The sequence below is a fragment of the Chelonia mydas genome, chromosome 12, assembly GCF_015237465.2.
Source record: "Chelonia mydas isolate rCheMyd1 chromosome 12, rCheMyd1.pri.v2, whole genome shotgun sequence".
Classification (NCBI taxonomy): domain Eukaryota; kingdom Metazoa; phylum Chordata; order Testudines; family Cheloniidae; genus Chelonia; species Chelonia mydas.
In genome coordinates this window covers 5,754,110-5,771,889 of record NC_051252.2, presented here as the reverse complement: position 1 = coordinate 5,771,889, position 17,780 = coordinate 5,754,110, and the positions used below count along the sequence as shown (strand labels likewise).

Below are 17,780 nucleotides of genomic sequence, written 5' to 3'. Positions count from 1 at the left end.
TTATTGCATCCAAGGTTTCAGTGAGAACATTTTGAACAAGAAGTGTCAAGCAAATAGCCTTGTAAGTTAACAATGGTACAAACTTAAGGGTCCTGATATGAAGGAATTTAGGTAGAAATATTTGCACAGTAGATTCTCTCGGGAGGCTGACAGAACACTTAATCAGTAGCTAAAACAATGAAGTTAGTAACAGACTCTGCTGAGCTTTTGGGGGGGGGGGCGACAGACTAGCTGCTTGGTCCCTAGTCTGTAGCAGTGCGTGGGATTCTCCCGTCCTAAGTGCAGGACTCTACACTTGTCCTTGTTGAACCCGAGATTTCTTTTGGCCAATCCTCTAATTTGTCCAGGTCCCTCTGTATCCTATCCCTACCTTCCAGTGTATCTACCACTCCCCCCAATTTAGTGTCATCTGCAAACTTGCTGAGGGTGCAATCCACGCCATCCTCCAGATAGTTAATGAAGATATTGAACAAAACCAGCCCCAGGACTGACTCTTGGCCCACTCCACTTGATACCAGCTGCCAACTAGACAGGGAGCCATTGATCACTACCCATTGAGCCCGACGATCTAGCCAGCTTTCTATCCACCTTATAGTCCATTCATCCAGCCCATACTACTTTAACTTGCTGGCAAGCATATTGTGGTAGACCGTATCAAAAGCTTTGCTAAAGTCAAGGAATAAACACATCCATTGCTTTCCCCTCATCCACAGAGCCAGTTATCTTGTCATAGAAGGCAATTAGGTTAGTCAGGCTACAATTCTGGACCTTGGAGAAAAGAGGAGTTAGTAAATGTGTAGAAATATACTACAAATGCTGTGAGGTACAACTCAAAGGGAAAGACCACATTTGATGCTTCCATTCTTCCATTCAAAGTTTCCTTTGCAGCACTCTCTTCTGTTAGTTTACTTACATGCTGTATTTCCTGCTGGCTGGCTCGGTAGTTTTTCTTGGTTAAATTGTCCACCAGGTAGCTGATTTGAGACAAGGCCAGCGAGAGCGAGTCAAGATTCATTGCTGGTTGGGGCGGAAGCAGGCGGCCGAGCCCGGCGCAAAATCACCATTATTCCCCTTTAGTCACCTCAGAGACAGGTTAATTTTTGTTCAATTAGCCTATATCTGTTCTGTGCTATTTCTTCAGCTCTTCTTTCCAAGTGTTCTTATTCTGTTCTGAAACATGGCACCTGGAAGACAAAATAGCATTGCATTAGGTTGAATTTGTGTTAGTTTACAAATCTTCCAGAGATTTCTGAAATTCACTTAAGTCTTTCATTGAAACTAGTATAATATTTAACTAGCCTTGTAAGTTTCACATAGCATTTCTGAATCACTTCAAGGGTAGAGTTTTGAAAAGAACTTTTACAAAGCTTAACAGAAAAGTTTTCCTACATTTTTGTTTTTAGGTATTTCCATTAAAAACCAGAGTTGGGAAAATATATTTTCCACCAGTGGAAGTTCAGCATTATGACAGCATAAGAACCAGACGACAATTTAGGTTTTGTCCAAGAGGAGTGAAATGCAAAATAAATGGTGAAAAGGAGTCAGTTACCAGGTTTTACAGTCTGACGTACTGATAACAAGGAATTTTATGATTTGATAGCTTCCCTTTGATGTAAAGACCTACCATAATATATGGAACATTGTTTAGATCATTTCTCATGGTAGCCTATGTGCATGTGCCAATAAAGTGTAGTGTCCACAGAAGGAAGTTCTGTTACAGATTTTCCCCCAACCCAGCCTTGTTTATGCAGGTCTCCAGCAACCTTTGAAGAGCTAGAGGAAAAAAGAGCTCAAAACACACAAAGGGATCACTGCAGATATTTCAACAACTCTAATCCGTCAGCTGTACTAGAGACAAGGGGAATGAGATACATAACGCATGAGATATCAGAGAGAGCAAGAACCGACAGTCAATCATTCCAAGCTTCAGACACAGGTTTTAGGGACAATTCACTATTTGAAAGTTTTTGCAGTGTGCAGTCCTACTTTGCCATATAGATCACACCAAGCAAGAGTAAATACAAGGATCTGCAATAAACGGACCCTAAAATTATATATAAACCAGCTTTCCCAACCACAAAAGCAAAGCTTGACAGCTTAACAAGTTACTATGACAGTATGAAATCTTATTTAATGTGAAATCTGGCTTATCAAGTTAAGGACTCTGCCAGTGGGATAAAATTGCATGCCAAAACAAGAACGTACACTGAAGAGTCTTCTGGATCTTTAAGACTGATAGGAAACTGAAAGCTATATTGATAAAAGACATTGTAATCAATCAGCATCATTCTAACTCTTGAGAGTCACTGTATTGAAATGCCATTTATCTGAAGTACACAAAAACAGAAGTCAAGGTGGCAACTTGCCAGGAATCTGAAGACTTCACCTTATTCAGAGAAAACATTATATTGCCACAAGGTACTGAGGAATATACTCTGACCAAATGTGATCATATATGCTGGGACATGTTACCATGGGCTGCGTTTCAGCACTAAGAGGGCAGACATAGATTATTAACATTCACCCTGACTCTCATACTTGTGGCTTTCTAAATTGATTTGCTACTTCTTTAAAAGGTATGGCCTTATCCAGAAGGGTTTTTCTGCCACACAAGAATTTAAAGTTGGATTCAACAAAAATTATAACAGTAACAATATCAACAAATCTGAAAAAGCTGTGCTATTCAACCTCTGCCATCTCAAATTTAACCAAGAATTTCCCCACATTTATATAAAGGAATTTCCTAGTTGCAGGGTCCATCTCCTCCCCTTCAATTAGGATTGCAAGTTATGATGTTTATTTGACATTGGCTTTATGCTTGGAGTGGGAGGAGTACACATGGTTAGGCATTTTGTACTTTTCTGGTATCACAGATTGCTGTCACTCCAAAGGACTTGACCAGGTGATAGTTTTAGTCATATAAGCAACACATTTGCTCCTGGGGCACAATTAGCTAGCTAACAACTGTCCATCAAAATGTAAGTTAGTCTTCCATACCTAAGAAGTTGACATGCTTCTTCTCAATGATGCCCAAAATTAAAGGGGCTCATTACATTTCACAAAAGTGTTAGTTTTTGTATTCAACAGATCAGTTTTTGGTATTCTGGTAAAAGCATAATTGGACTAGCAAGCGAGAGGAAAAAGATTTATATACATTCTTTATCAATCTACAGACCACTGTTGGATTTTTAAAGCCACTCTTCTGCTATATTAGAAAAGCCCACATTTTTACAGCTGCCTTATGCTACAAAAATAAATATTACTGAAACCTGTGTGTATGACCCAATTGCCACCATTTATGAAAAAATTACAAGCTCAGAAGCTGGGAGGAAAGAAACTCCCTAGAATTAAAAGACTTCAACTTCCAGAATCCTAAGAGAGACTTTCAGCTTATAAAAGTGCCAGTTAACTGTACTGCAAAGGGAAAAGTTTCAGACATCTAACATGTCTAACTAAAAGATTAGAGAAGTCCCTTCAGTTTTACTGTGGGCATTGGACAGGAGTATAATCCATTCACCCTATTTGCGGGTCTTTCACTCAGCAGAGAAAAGAAACAAAAGGTGACTTAAGACCACAAAGACCTTCAGGAGTACTCTGAGCAGATATGTACTTAAAAAGTAGTTTAAAAAAAGATTACTAGATTCCCATTTAAAATAAATACAATAAATAAATCTTTCAATGACTAATTTTCCTGAACACGTCAAGTGTATATTCTTCAAAAGTTCTCACTGCACACACAGAGGCAGCTTACTGGCCCAACAACTGTACAGCTTGAGAAGTTTTTCATACTAACCTACTATACGTATAGCAGATAGGGAATGGCCACCAGCAAGGTCCAGCACAGTGCCTTGTTAAGAAGTTGAGCTCATCAGCAAGATGCTGATAAGAATTGATCACCCTCCCTTTACGAGAATACTTGGATTCCACAGTGATTGCTATGGTAAGGTCTAGGAACAGCACTCTACCTAGATTTTGCTCATGGGTTCTATTTTTGGGTAGCTAGTACCAAATCAAAATCTGAAAGCTCACCCATGTGGCTGCTGGAAAGTGAGAAGGAACTCTTCCTCAGCCCAAGGGCATCTGACTGATGAGAGAGTAGCGTAGTCACCACTGTACCACCCAAAACTCAGTTTGTATTTTTGGGCCCTCTTACCACATGGCTCCAGCAACTAGTTCTGCTGCTGCTATGAGGTTGACATGGTTCTTGCTTTCATCACCTACTATGCAGAAACTGACCACAGCTTTGTTAGCTTAGAATCATAGAAGATTAGGGTTGTCATCTAGTCCAACTCCCTGCTCAAAGCAGGACCAACATCAACTAAAGTTTCACTCTGCCCTGCTTAGAAAAGCTAGCAGCAACAACAGAAATAGCAAAACAAGGGCTTAATTTATGAGGAAGTTGGGAACTTACTCCCTTCTCCTGACATCTTACTCGCCATGACAAGCATTCCTCCTTGCAAGTCTTGAGCAGCAGCATCTCACAGTACAATATAGTAATCGAAATTAGGATCCCAAATTTGGATCTCATTTTAAAGTCAGCAGGATTTGAGAATGACTGAAGTGATACTGTGGCTCAAAGATGAAATACAGTAGTAACGGCCCATACAGTTCTAGGAAGGAGCCTCATCTCAATGCTCTAAACACATCAAGATATAAAGCATGTATAAGGAGGGGTGGATTATATTTTTGTTACAAGCTTTTGTGCTTATTCCCATTACAGAGAACTTTAAGGCAACTATGTCAACTGAGAAAATACCTTATAAACCCTTTATCATTATACCTTTTTAAAGGACAATGACTGTTGATAAGATAAGGAAAATTAATGCAGTACTTGGGAAAGAGCTTGCACAAGCAGATATGTCTTGCACCATTCACTGAATGATCAAACTTGAGTGAGTTTGAGTAGTAGAGAGTTCCAGGGGAAAATAAGTAGATATTTTTAGACAAGTACATTCTTGAGAGACAAGGTAGGTGAGGTAATAACTTTCACTGGACCAACTTCTAAAGCTTGTATCTTCCATCAACAGAGCTACACAGAACTCTTCTTTGGGGGAAGAAAGCAGCGTCTGAACTAAATACAAGTTGGGACAGATTGATAAGCAGAAGAGGTAAAGTGCACTGGAAAGCAATTGGGGGTCAGATTGTTATGCATAAAGGTTTTGAAGCGGGCAATTAAGGGTAGCAGATAGTGCATATGTGTTACAAGTTGTTGTAATGAACTATGCATAAGATTAGTGTCCTTGTTAAGTCCATAGTTTTTGGTGTCTAGCAGAGTTATGAATTGAAGTTCCCAGGCTTGCCTTCTGAAGGTGTTGTGCAGGTTTCCCTTGAGGAGGAATACTGAAAAAATCAGATATGGAGTTATCACATTGTGATATCACATTATTTGCCCACAGGTGATATGGTGTTTTTGTCTTATCATATTTCTGTGCAAGTTCCTTCGAGAGCATAATGGTGGTCTGATTTCACCCATATAGTTATGGGGCATTTGATACAACATGTGGTATACCTCATCCAGTGTGATAAGCATGTGATACTCCACCCACACCACACCTTTCAAGATTCATGGTTTCTACACATGCTGATCACAACATGTAGTATAGCTCATCCAGATCATCAAATGCCCCAACAAGAACTATGTGGATGACATGAGACAGTCACTACACTCTCCTCCGATCCACACAAAACCTGATCCACGATTAGTGGTGGTTTCAACCTGTGCTAGTTGGGCTGTCCAAGGGTACACATCAAAAACCCAAAAGGTTTTCACTTGGGCTGGTACCCAACCACTTTGCAATGAGGATCAGAGGATAAGCCACACAAATGCTGACAGCCCTCCAATGCCTTCCTACCATCCCTCCCAGCCCCCCATGTGCCCAGCAGGACAGACAAGTTCTTCCACAATTCACTAGTAAAGAATCAGAGTGACTCAGCTTACTACAGCAATAAGAGCAGTTATGGCATGCCCATAGAAGTCCCGACATGCTGATGAGCAGCGCAGCACCAGGACACAGTAACTCACGTACGGCTGCTCACACCTGGACAGGCTAGGCTAACCTCAATGATAATCACCTGTGTTAACTTGGCAGGGAAGATGTACCCTGAGAAATCCATCACTTTACTCAGCAAGAAAGAATGTTTTCACTATGTCAACCAGTTACTGTATGTATCTAGTCATTTTTCACACTTGAAAGACTTGCATCAGAGTTCAGGCAACGGATATTAAACTTGATCCCAGTCAACTATAGAAAAGTTCTCCAAAAGACATTTTAACTAATCAAGAGTGCCTTATCTTCTAAAGAAGGAAAAATTCAGTAAGAGTCCCTGGTCTTAAGTAATGCATGTGGAAAGCTGCCTTTCCTCACCACCACTCCAAAAAAGTAACAATAGTTTTCATCTTTCTGTAGCCCAGATATGACCTACTTGGCCTATTCTACAAATTAGACTAACCAGCTGAAGTGATCATATACCGAAGTGAAGAGTCATTCACAGGGCAGAAAAAAGTCTGATTTGTGGATCATAAATTTCATGTTAGACGGTGTATGACTTAATTTTTAAACTATGAAGCTGAAAGCATTATGGCAACTGAATGACAAGACATTAGAAGTCACCGTTGATGCAAATGATGTTTTGGAATTTCCTCATTAGCAGTCTTCATAAAAGTCTTAAATATGAAAGTTTCAGAACATTATGAAGAATGGACTTCTAGAATACTGCATTGGTTTAGCTAGCCATCAACAGGGACAAAATGGTTTTTATTCAGCTGTAATGTTTAAAACAAGACTGTCTAGAATGTAACAGGCAAGGAAAGCCATTCTCCTTGAATGTTTCATTGCAAAACTCAGTGAGTGACCCAATAGGACAATCAGACTGCACTCCTTCACCTAAAATAACTAAAAAAATCCTAGGTGCACTACACCTTGCTTGTGTCTACTTCAAGATAACAGACTCAGCCCAGGACATATTTTGTTACAAGCCAATTTTATCAGCATATTTGAAGTTAGAGCCCTGCAAATATGTGGACCATGTCTGCAGATCGGATGCAGATACAAGTTTTGTATCCGCACAGGGCTCTATTTAGATTATTTAAGATATAGGTTCCTGCGTTACAAGGGGCACTACCTTCATAACAGATTTGGCCCTTCAGTCACCCCTTAAATTATTACCGTCACCTGTATTAGCACTTATCTATACTCTCACACAAAGTATAAAATTTTATTTCAAGTGGTATAGCATACCCACTTCAGTCAACTTATAAATCTTGCACGGAATCATTATACTTCCGTATGATATACTTGTCATTCTCTTTAGGAACTCCTATAGCAGGTAAAGTTTCAGTTGCTAATCAGAGCCACTCCTGAAGTGGCTCTAATATTGTGGAATTCAGGTGGGCTATAACACAGGAATAAAATTCTAGGCAAGAATCCAATAGTTTAGCAGTGAGGACAAACTTCAATCTCCACGGAAAAGTTAGTATTCAGTACTGAAATGTTTTTGCTAATCTATAAATTCAGTAAATGGAAATGCACTGTCAGTTACTGTATGACACTTCAGTTGCATACAGTATTCCAATCTAAAGGCATGTGGCAGTTCAGTTGTGTATTTTACCACTGAGGAGGGTGAAGTGAAAATGCCTTTGAAGTGCTTTGAAATACTTCAAAACAAGAAAAGGAGTACTTGTGGCACCTTAGAGACTAACATTTATTTGAGCTTAAGCTTTAGTGAGCTACAGCTAACGTCATCAGATGCATGCATTTGATGAAGTGAGCTATGCTCAAATAAATCTGTTAGTCTAAAGTGCCACAAGCACTCCTTTTCTTTTTGCGGATACAGACTAACACAGCTGCTACTCTGAAACCTGTCATTATTCAAAACAAGAGACACTCTACAAAAGTAGTCTTAAAATGGCTCAGGAAAGGTAAGATTTCATTTAAATTTGTTAGGAATTTTTCAAGGTGCGAGACAAGCATTTCCATTGGGTTTCAAAGGCAGTAGTCAAACATCACCACACCTCCAATGTGGATGTTAGCATAAATTGGTTAGTCTCTAAGGTGCCACAAGTCCTCCTTTTCTTTTTGCGAATACAGACTAACACGGCTGTTACTCTAAAAAATGTGAGGCCATTACAGGAATGCAAGTTCTATAAGATTCTGCATAAGGAAACAGTGAGGAGCAAAATTACTGAACTAGTTTCTGGTGGAATATGTTCATCTTGTCCTCCCATCAAAGCCACATAACTAGAGTTTATGAAGTACTCTGCTAGTGCCTCAGAAAACTCAGTTAAGGAAGAAACTGGAGGTATGCTTCAAAGCTAATTTAGACTACAAGACAGTTACTGCTTAAACATTTATGGCAAGAGAAAAAACTCACTGCATAAGCCACATGGATGACAATTTAATTACATTACTGGGAAATTTTACTCATTCTTTCCAATATAGTAGAACAAGCTTAATATTTGGTCTAGTAACTCTCACCACAACCCCAAACAGCTACTCTCCAACAAGAGTTTAGGTTTACTTTAGAGAAAAATAATTTGTAGAAAGCAGTTTGTTAACTCAACTGGCATAGTAGTAACTCAATTAAATGTTTCTTTAATTAGCTATTGAACAAGCTTTGGCATCCTTCCCTTATTTTAAGATTATAAATTCCATTTAGTCAATATGATTTCAGTAGTCAACATGTAGCCCCACTCTTACATTTCAGCCACAAACTTGCCTAAATACATGGTCTTGCAATTTTGTGCTACAGAGCATTATAACTAGTTAAAAATATCAGTTTCCAGCCTCTTTTGCATTGAGTGTGTTGAATGTTGGTAAGTATCCTGGGGAACACAGCAAGTACCTTCTGCTAGTGTCTCAAATGAAGAATGTGAAAAACACTTAGGTAGTGTACATACTGTAGAGCAGTGATCTCTATCCTGTTTATGCACAAGATCACTTTTTGAATTTAAGTGCAACCCAGGATCTACCCTGCTCCTTCCCCAAGGCCCTGCCCCTTCCCCGAGGCCCTGTCCCACTCATGCCATCCTCCCTCCCTCTATCACTCGCTCTCCCCCACCTTCACTAGACTGAGGTAGGGGGTTGGGGTGAGGGCTCTGGGCTGGGGCAGAGGAGTTTGGAGCTTGAGAAGGTGCTCAGGGCTGACCCTGGGGCAGGAGATTGGGGTGCAAAACTCTAGGAGAGTGTTCGGGTGCAGGAGGGGGCTCTGGGCTGGGGCAGTGTTGGGGTGCAGGAGGGGGTACAGGGTGCAGGCTCCAGGAGGACAGCTCAGGGCTGGTGGCTGGGATGCAGGCTCCCGCCAGGCAGCACTTACCTCAGTCAGCAGTGCAGCGGGGTTAAGATGGGTTCCCTGCCTACCCTGGCCCCATGCCGCTCCCGGAAGCGGCCACCATGCCCCTGCGGCAGGAGAATGTGGCACTGCCCCCACAGCTCCCATTGAATGCAGTTCCCCGCTCCCAGCCAATGGAAGCTGCGGGGGCCATGCTTGCAGGCAGGAGCAGCATGGAGACCACTCCCCCTTCCCCCTCACAGGGGCTGCAGGGGCATGCTGACCACTTCCCGGAGCAGTGCATGGCCAGGATAGGCAGGGAGCCTGTCTTAGCCCTGCTGGACTTTTTGCAGCCAGAGATCACATTCGACTGTCAGAGGCTCCAGGATCGACCAGCTGATCGCAATCTAACAGTTGGTGACCACTGTTGTAGAGCAACCAGGATACACATTTATATCCTATTTGCACTCCAGTTTAACAATGCAGTTTGAAGTTCTCCCTAGTCAGTGTAGTTAAGTTTACAATAGATAGGACCTATCTTCAGTGACCAGTGAAGACGGATTAGAACTGATTTTTTTCTACCAAAAACACGTTTAAAACTGTTGATAAATGTTACATGCCAGCACCTTAAAGGAAAATTTCAGTGATTAATACTACATACTTCTCAGTGTTACTTATTAACTAAAAACACAAACTGAATCTCGCTAGAGCACAGGAATACTGTACTCAATGAACGACACTTCTCCCTGCACTTTGGTTTACTGATGGGCATTCACTAGAGTACAATGTTTTGATTAATTTTTCCTCCTCAGTAACAGTAGTTATAAAACTCTCTGCTCTACTTCCTTCAGTACAGTCCATCCACATAGCTAAACATGGCCAACTCAGTATCTCATTTCTATCCAACTCCAGCCATTAAATACAATTTTAAAGTAAACACTGATCAGAAGAACGGACAGGAATAAATCTCTCTAGGGAGAAGCACAGGGGAGACTCAAGACTGGGGTTGTGGGGCAATAGGATGAGGGTCAGAAATTTAGACAGCCATGTTTATAGGGATACGAAGTGAAGGACAATACCGAATCAAGATGCAGGAGTGGGATGGAAAGTACATTTCTGCACAGCCATCCAAGACTGCTTCCTGTTTACAAGGCAATTACCTCATCCGGGCTAATTTTGCCTTCATTTTATTCAATCCAAAGTATAGTTACCTTGGAAACAGGAAGCCTCCTGAAGTTACTTATATGTATCAAGAATGAATTGTCATACAAGTCCCTTTAGAAATACCTGTATTTCACTACCAGCTTAACAATCTGACAGCTGCTGTTTTCTTTTCATGCTTTCCATCATAGAGTCCTTGAAGTTGAGCTCAGAAAGCATCTGCATTATCCGATCACATGACAAAACTGGAGACTTCTAAACTTTAAGTTTTATGTTCCAGGCACTAAGTCTATATTTGGCTATCACAGTGTCAACTTTTATCCGTTCATTATATTTAAGGCCCTTGTACATCACGTCTCACTCCTTTTGCAGTTGTATACACTGAACAAAATCTCTTGCCATTTGTTAAAGTTAGCTGGCAGTCACCTTTCAGTTTCAAAACCTTGGAAGGGAAGGCTATTACACAAGCAAAGAATGCCCATTTCAAGGGAGCTATTTTTAAAGAACAGTTTACACTAAGTTACTACAATTACATTAAGTTTTCTAGTTTTGAACTAAGCAAATGTTAGGACTAAGCAGCTGCTCATCACTCAAGTTGATGATAGAATTTAGAAATATTTTTTCCTTTCAACTGAATAGCACAGCCACTTCTGGTATGCTGAAATAATTTGTAATTAAAGACCATGTCCTCACAGTACTTACTGTATGAATACGTAAGTATTTTTATATATTTATTTTTCATCAGCCAAAGTAACAGAATAACCCTGTCTTGTAAATGTTGGGCTTTTCAAGACCTCCTCTTACTCGGCTTTTCAAGAACCCATGTCAGGTAAGGCCTACCACGGTCTCTTTACGTTAACCAACAGCCTAGAGGTTGGAAACGATCCGTGAGGGCCAGGTATTCAAAGTCCTGATCCAACCCATTTCAAACCCAGTAACTCATGGGGATCCAAAAGGAGCCCAAGGGGATGTGGTAGCCTAAGTCCATCCTCCCTCACCCACCAGGGAAGAGGCAGGTTTTCCTAAACTCCCTCCTAGCAAGCTCCTTAACGCTGGTGTCTCAAAGAACCGTAGCCGCAGGAGAAAGGTAAGTTTCTGCCCTCCCCCCCCCCGCCCGTCCTGGAAGACTGGGGAGCTGGAGTCCAGCCACTCCCCGCCGAGAGCCCCAGCAGCCAGGGCGACTGGTCCAGCACGGACCGCCAAGCCCTACACACGGTCGAGCCCGGAAACGGCTGGGCCTCGGAGCCTCCACTCGGGCTCCCCCTACCGGGAGCTTCCGGCCGGGCTCACGGGCCCCACCGCCGCAAGCCCGCCCGCCGCTCCGGGCGGGTGCCGGGCTGTCCTGCCCCGCCCCCGACGTGCGGGGTGCCCCCTCTACGGGCCCGGGCTCCCGCCTCCCCCAGACTGCGGGTCACGTCCCAGCCTAGGCCCCGAGCGCCTCACAACCGCCCCAGCACCGCTCCGAGCCCCCCACAAGCCTCGGGCTACCCCACGCTCCCATCCTTCCGGTCGGTTCCTACTCGCCTGGGCCCGGGCCCCACATACCCTAAGCCCAGGGCTGCGCCCGGCCCCAGGCCTCCGTACCCGCGGCCTGCTCCCAGGCGTCCAGCCCAGGGCCCCGTCGCGGCTCTCACCTCAGACGGCAGGGCTGGGGGTCGTGGGGCCGCAGCAGGCGCCTCGCTCAGCCTCTGGCGCTTTTATCCTCTCTCAGCTTTTCGCCTCCGCTGGTTTCAATACAAAATGGCGGACGGGGTCGCGCGCTCACGTCGCGGCCTTTCCCCTCCCCAGTCCCCTCGCGGCACGCCAGGCGCAGGGCGGGGCCGCGGCCCTCCTCATCGCGTACGCGGATTCCAGCCAATCACAATCCAGGCAGGCAGCACGGGCGCCTGCGCTCGTGGGATCCGCCCAATCAGCGACTGGGGTTCATTGGGGGAAGAAATGGGAGCGCTGAGTTTCTGCCCCAAAGCAAGGGCCTGCCACTGATTGGTTAATGGGATGGAGGCCTTCCTCCCTCCCATCTGCAAATCAAAGGTCAGGGCGCCTGCGCGTAGGAGATGCGGCCAATCGGCGTTCGGTGAAGGCCGCTGAGCGCACAGGGTCCGGCCAATGGCAGGGGAGCGCGGCTCGGCAAGGAGGAAGGGGAAGTGAAGGAGGCCGCGAAGGGCGAGAGCGGAATCATTGGGGAAGAGGCGTGGCTGGGATGGGAGGGGCTGCCCAGCCCCAACTGGAGGGACAACACTTCCTGCGCGATACCCCCGTCAGGTGCTACCCAATGGTGCAGTCCGCGCCCCTCCTTGAGGCGCTGCTTCATGGTGTAAGCAGTGCGCCCAATGGTACAGTCCACCTACCTCTTGCACTCCAACGCGGGTAGAATTCTCCCCCCCATGAGCACCGACACAATGGTACAGGCCAGTCCACCCCCCCTCCCTTTTCCGCCCCCACACATGCGCGCTCTCCCCCACCACCCTGTTCCGTAGTGGTATGGCTCAGTTACATCTTTCCTCTTCACCGCCTCCCCGTGAGGTATTATGCGATGGTACAGTCCACCTGGCTCCAGCTCCCCCCCCCCAGCCGTGTCACATGACGGCCCAGCCCACGTGCTCTGCACATGGCAAAGGCATGGGGGACCTGGTGAGCCAGGGCAGGTGCCTGCTCTGCACCACCGCAGATCAGGAGTCACTCCTGAAGTCAATGGGAATGTGCCACCATCAAACCAGTGTGAGACCAGAACAGAACGGCACCTCCTTCCGCCTGGCCTGCCCCACGCATGGCTTGGGCTGGAAGCTGGCTCCTGGCGGAAACATGGCTACTCCCTAGCCATCTCTGGCTCCAGAACGAGGGCACAGGGCAGCCCCATGTCCCGGGGAGAGACCGGCGCCTGTGCACAGCCGTGTCACATTTCTCCGTTAGAGTTACGGAAATGCCAGCCAGGAAAACGAAAAATAGTCCAACACGAGAGGAATGGTTCAAAAATACAGGAGGTTGTGGTTATGGAAAAATTAATGCACCAATTACATACCAAGCAAAATAGAGGACAAATTTGTTGCTGTTTATTCACGGCTCACACAAAGTATATTCATGTCTAAAAAACCCAGCACATATGTCAATCCTTGAGGGGGCCATTTAGGGATCTGGGGCAAAAATTGGGGATTGGTCCTGCTTTGAGCAGGGGGTTGGACTAGATGACTCCTGAGGTCCTTTCGAACCCTGATATTCTATGATCTATGATCCTGCATCTTGTGCACTGAGCCTGCTGTAATTTTGAGATGCTCAGTTTTCTGAACTTTTTGATATTGTAGAACTCCTCAAGTCCCAATTTGCTCATAAAATAGTTTGCACAGCTGAAGTACAGCAATACAAATTAAGATAGCCATAGCCAAGGAGCCGGGCAGCTTAAATGCCCACCTCCCCTGAACAGTTGCCTACCCTTACACTCCCCATTTTCAAATGCCTGGAGAAAAAAAGCTGAGTTTTGCAACTCAAATACAATATGTATTTGGAATCAGCAATACAATGAAGTGACAGAAACAGGTGGGAGCATGCAGTGCATTGCAGTTTGAATTTCAGGCCTTTGATGGGTGCACTGAGGTTGGCAGAATCATTGAATTGAAGGACATACGCATGCTGAGATGGGTGTTATGATTGTAGCTGGCTAACACTTGGAGAATGGTATTGTGTTGGGTGAATGTTACCTTATTATTTCCTTGCTCTTTACCACGGGCATTATGAAGAAATATGTTTGAGCAGTCCTGAGTCTTAATGAAGAGGTTTTTTTTGCTCGGGGGGTGGCGGATTTCTTACCGTTTTTTTTTTCTTTTTTAATTAATGTATGTAATCATGGGGCTAAGGACCCAGGGCTGGAGACTAGTTAACTGTCTGGAGAAAGGGGTTAGCTGGGGAGCAGCAGAGTTAAATAATTCCATCTCCTGCGTTTAAAACTGCATGACCAGTTGACCAAGCTTTAACTGACAATCCAGCTTCCAAAGCATGGAGCTCAAAGCTTTTATGTGAAGCAAAAGGAACTTGGCTTCCTGAAATGCTTTGAGCACCAGTTGGAGAAAGCTTGGGCATCAGTCAAAGCTTTCCCTGCCATGGGTGTAACATTTTAAACAGAAGAGTCGTGGCTGTTTCACAGGCTTCCCAGTTTCCCTAGCCAACTCTGATCAAAGACCCTCAGCCAGCCTCTGTTCCTTGCTTCACGTCCTAAGCAGGCACCTTCTGCCTGTTGTCCCTTCTGCTGCCACATCTATGTTGCCCTGTTTTCTTCTTGTAAACCATACACCTTTGTCTACGCTGGGCAAGTTTTCCAAAAGACTTGGAATCTGTAAACCTGTTTGAATGTTTGTGAAAATGTCCCCAGTTTACAGAAGGCCTAAAGGCCTTAATTTCTACACATGTGAAGTTTTATATTTGCAAACAGTTGTGTACATAAAAATATATCCATATAAAAATACACACATCTAAAACACGTGTGTCAGAACCAGCCCAATTGCTCTATTGTGCCCACCCACTGTACTGAACACAGCTGAGGGTCTCTCTCTTTATCATCTCTCTCTTTAGGAGCAGCAGTCATCCCTGGACGTCTTGAGCCCCGTTCTTATTCTTCTCAATAGGCACTGTGGCTTATGCTTCACATTTCCAACTTCATGCTGTCTGTGTTAGGACTCGATTGTCTTTGTACAGCACCACTCCATATTCAGCAAATTTATCACTGTTGTCTCAATAAGTTTTTTGCTTGGAGGTGCCTGGGTGTTTTCTTTTGGCCATCAATATAGAATCACTTTTTTCAAGCTGTTGCAAAAGTGGATCTATTGCATTTCTCATTTGAGCTTGTCAAGTTTTGCGTTAGAAATGAGTAGTACTTGGGTCAGATTTACATAAGGGTTCTCCACCAGCTCCTTGCATTGGTGATAGCATCCTTACTCCACATCCTGTTGCAGACCAGCCAATGAGGGGGCTGCTGCTTGCACACCCTTAACCTGCCCCTTCCTACCTCTGATTTGACTAACTTTTGACTACCTTGCAGTCCTTCTGAAAAGACTGCTTGCGGGCTGTGGCTGGTGGACCTGATCACCAGCCTGGGACAATCAATCAGCCACACCAGTTCCATTCCTAGCCCTTAGTTCAGGGCTCTGTTTATTCTTTAACGCAAAACAAAAGCAATAGTCTTGTTTTTGTCTGAGATTGTGGAGCCCTCTGGCCTCCAGTAACTAAAAGTAGGTCTCAGAGCCCAGGTCAGCTGACTCAGACTCATGGGACTATAAAATTGCACCGTAGCTGTTCAGGTTTGGGCAAGAGCCCTGGAGTCTCAGAGGCCAGGCTCCAGCCTGAGTCCGACTGTCTACATTGCCATTTTATACCTGGGAAGCTCAAGCTTTGTGAGCCTAAGTCAGCTGACCCAGACCGGCCAGGGCTGTGCCATGGGTCTTTTATTGCTGCATAGACATATCCTAGGTCTGGACCTCCCCAGCTGTGGAGGGGGGTAGGCGGTCTGCAGGCCTGCCCACCCTATCACAGGTTGCTGCTGCAGCCAGAGGCGACAGTACTCAGCAATCCCAGGCTCCCCCATGTAGCTGGAGCTGCCCCTCGTTTATATCCTCCAGACGGAAATCAGCCTGAATCATTAGCTGCTGTCCAGGTAGGGGGGCTGATTCCCCTGCACCTGCCTGCTGAGATTTCCTTCAGAACAGGATCACCTGCTCTCTGGCCCTCAGAGAGGCAGACCACACTGTTACAAGTTCCCAATCCCCAAACCATGCCCCTACTCCACCCCCTTGAAGCACGAATGCCAATGTTCGTTCAGAAAACTTGGGCACGACCACCCATCAGCTTTGAGAATCTCCATGGCTCTCAACTCACCCTTGAGCCTCAGCCAGTAGCCCAAAGCTTCTGAAAAGCATTGATTAGGCCTTATTGATTAGGTCCAATGTACATTTACTGTTAACATGAACTCCTTTAACTGAGGGATGATGTCTCCGAACAGGAAGAGAGGGTTAGTCCCTGTTGGATAGCCAGTAAGTAACGTGATCCCCCTTTAATCAGAGACTAAGCATAAACACACAACGATCTGTTCACCGAATAGGTTTATTCATATCTATACACACCTTAAATCAATTTTACTGTTTTACAAAATGATTGAAAAGAATAATACAAAGCAGAGCAGATACTCCAGCTTCAATTCTCTCCAACAGCTTTTCCTGCTGTATTTACTCACAGGCAGGAAGGAGCCAGGCAGGTCAAGGCAGGTCAGATATAGGCAGTGTTGGAAAGAAAGCACTCAAACATCTTTGAGCCAGGCCTGGCTTGTCCTGTGAAACCATGTGACCAGCACCCTGTGCATTAGAGAGGCAAGAGCACGCTATTATATTGAGTGGTGGAAAGGAGGATTTCAAAAGCACATTCAGAAACTGCTACTACTTAACAAAGGGCCCTAACAGTTCTTGTCCAGACAGAAGCGTTCTGCAGTTTGGGGCTGGTTTTGCTGCTCCAGCACTTTTGTTGACAGATTTAATAGCTGCACGGATTGTCCAATCTGTACTTGCTGCCTTGGGTGGCCTCCCAGAAGCCTGGCTGGCCACATGGGCACAGATGTTTATTGCTCTTCCCTGTATGTCACACAGGGGGAGAGGGGGTTGTATCCTGACAGATCCTTTGGCACATGGTGACCGCTTCAAAAGATGCCCCAAGAATGAGCATCTTTCAGCAGATGAGGGTCTACATAGGGTCCTCAAACCGTTATAGCTGGGCAAGCCCAAAGTTGTTTTATTCCTATACTCAGACATGTAGATCTGAGGAGTCCCCACTCTTATGCTGTGTGGTCTATGCTGAGTTTTTCAACTGTCTGGTTTTTAATTGGATGATCTAAGAGTCCCTTGAGTCTACCAGTCTGTTCCGGGGGAAAAGTTCACCTCTATGAAGCAGGACCATGGGAGTTCCTCTAGAAGTAATTGTAGGATTTGGTGGTAACTCAGTAGGAATCCAGTACCAATGGACTACTTAGCACTGTGACTGACTCATCCTTCTGTGATAAAGTTGCCAATAGATTCCATTGGGCCTCTTGCTGTCAATGCCACAGAACAGGCACAAATCACAATGAATCAATAAGAGGAGGGAGCTCCATCGATGGCTCTTTTTTATTATTACATGCATTGTACAGCCCCAGGCACGTTGGACCTTTGTAAATGAATGATACTACTACTGTAGTGCAATGTTTCCCAAACTTTTGAGAGCTGAGTCCCCCTCTCTGGAATACGAAACCAACCACCTGTCTCCTGTGTGCATCACTTCCATGTGTTAAAGGCCTACATACACAGTTAATGGCCCCCTTCCTGGTTGATCCTTAGCACGTACCC

The 17,780-nt window shown here is 44.8% G+C and overlaps 1 protein-coding gene across 26 annotated transcripts in view; it reads right to left on the bottom strand.

Moving 5' to 3' along the window:
* CNOT1 (CCR4-NOT transcription complex subunit 1) overlaps positions 1–12,570 on the bottom strand; it is a 92,443-nt gene extending 79,873 nt beyond the window's left edge. For 9 of the 26 annotated variants that reach the window (XM_037877835.2, XM_037877833.2, XM_043526477.1 and 6 more), the window contains exons 1-2: positions 12,063–12,243; positions 914–1,184 (exon numbers count right to left, since the gene is read on the bottom strand). In XM_037877835.2, the coding sequence (XP_037733763.1) occupies positions 914–1,015 (102 nt within the window). In that variant the 5' untranslated portion in view covers positions 1,016–1,184; positions 12,063–12,243. Of the gene's footprint in view, positions 1–913; positions 1,185–11,973 lie in introns of all 26 variants that reach the window. The other 17 variants (XM_037877829.2, XM_037877828.2, XM_037877834.2 and 14 more) reach the window with 8 other exon arrangements.
* Between the last annotated feature and the right edge of the window lie 5,210 nt (positions 12,571–17,780).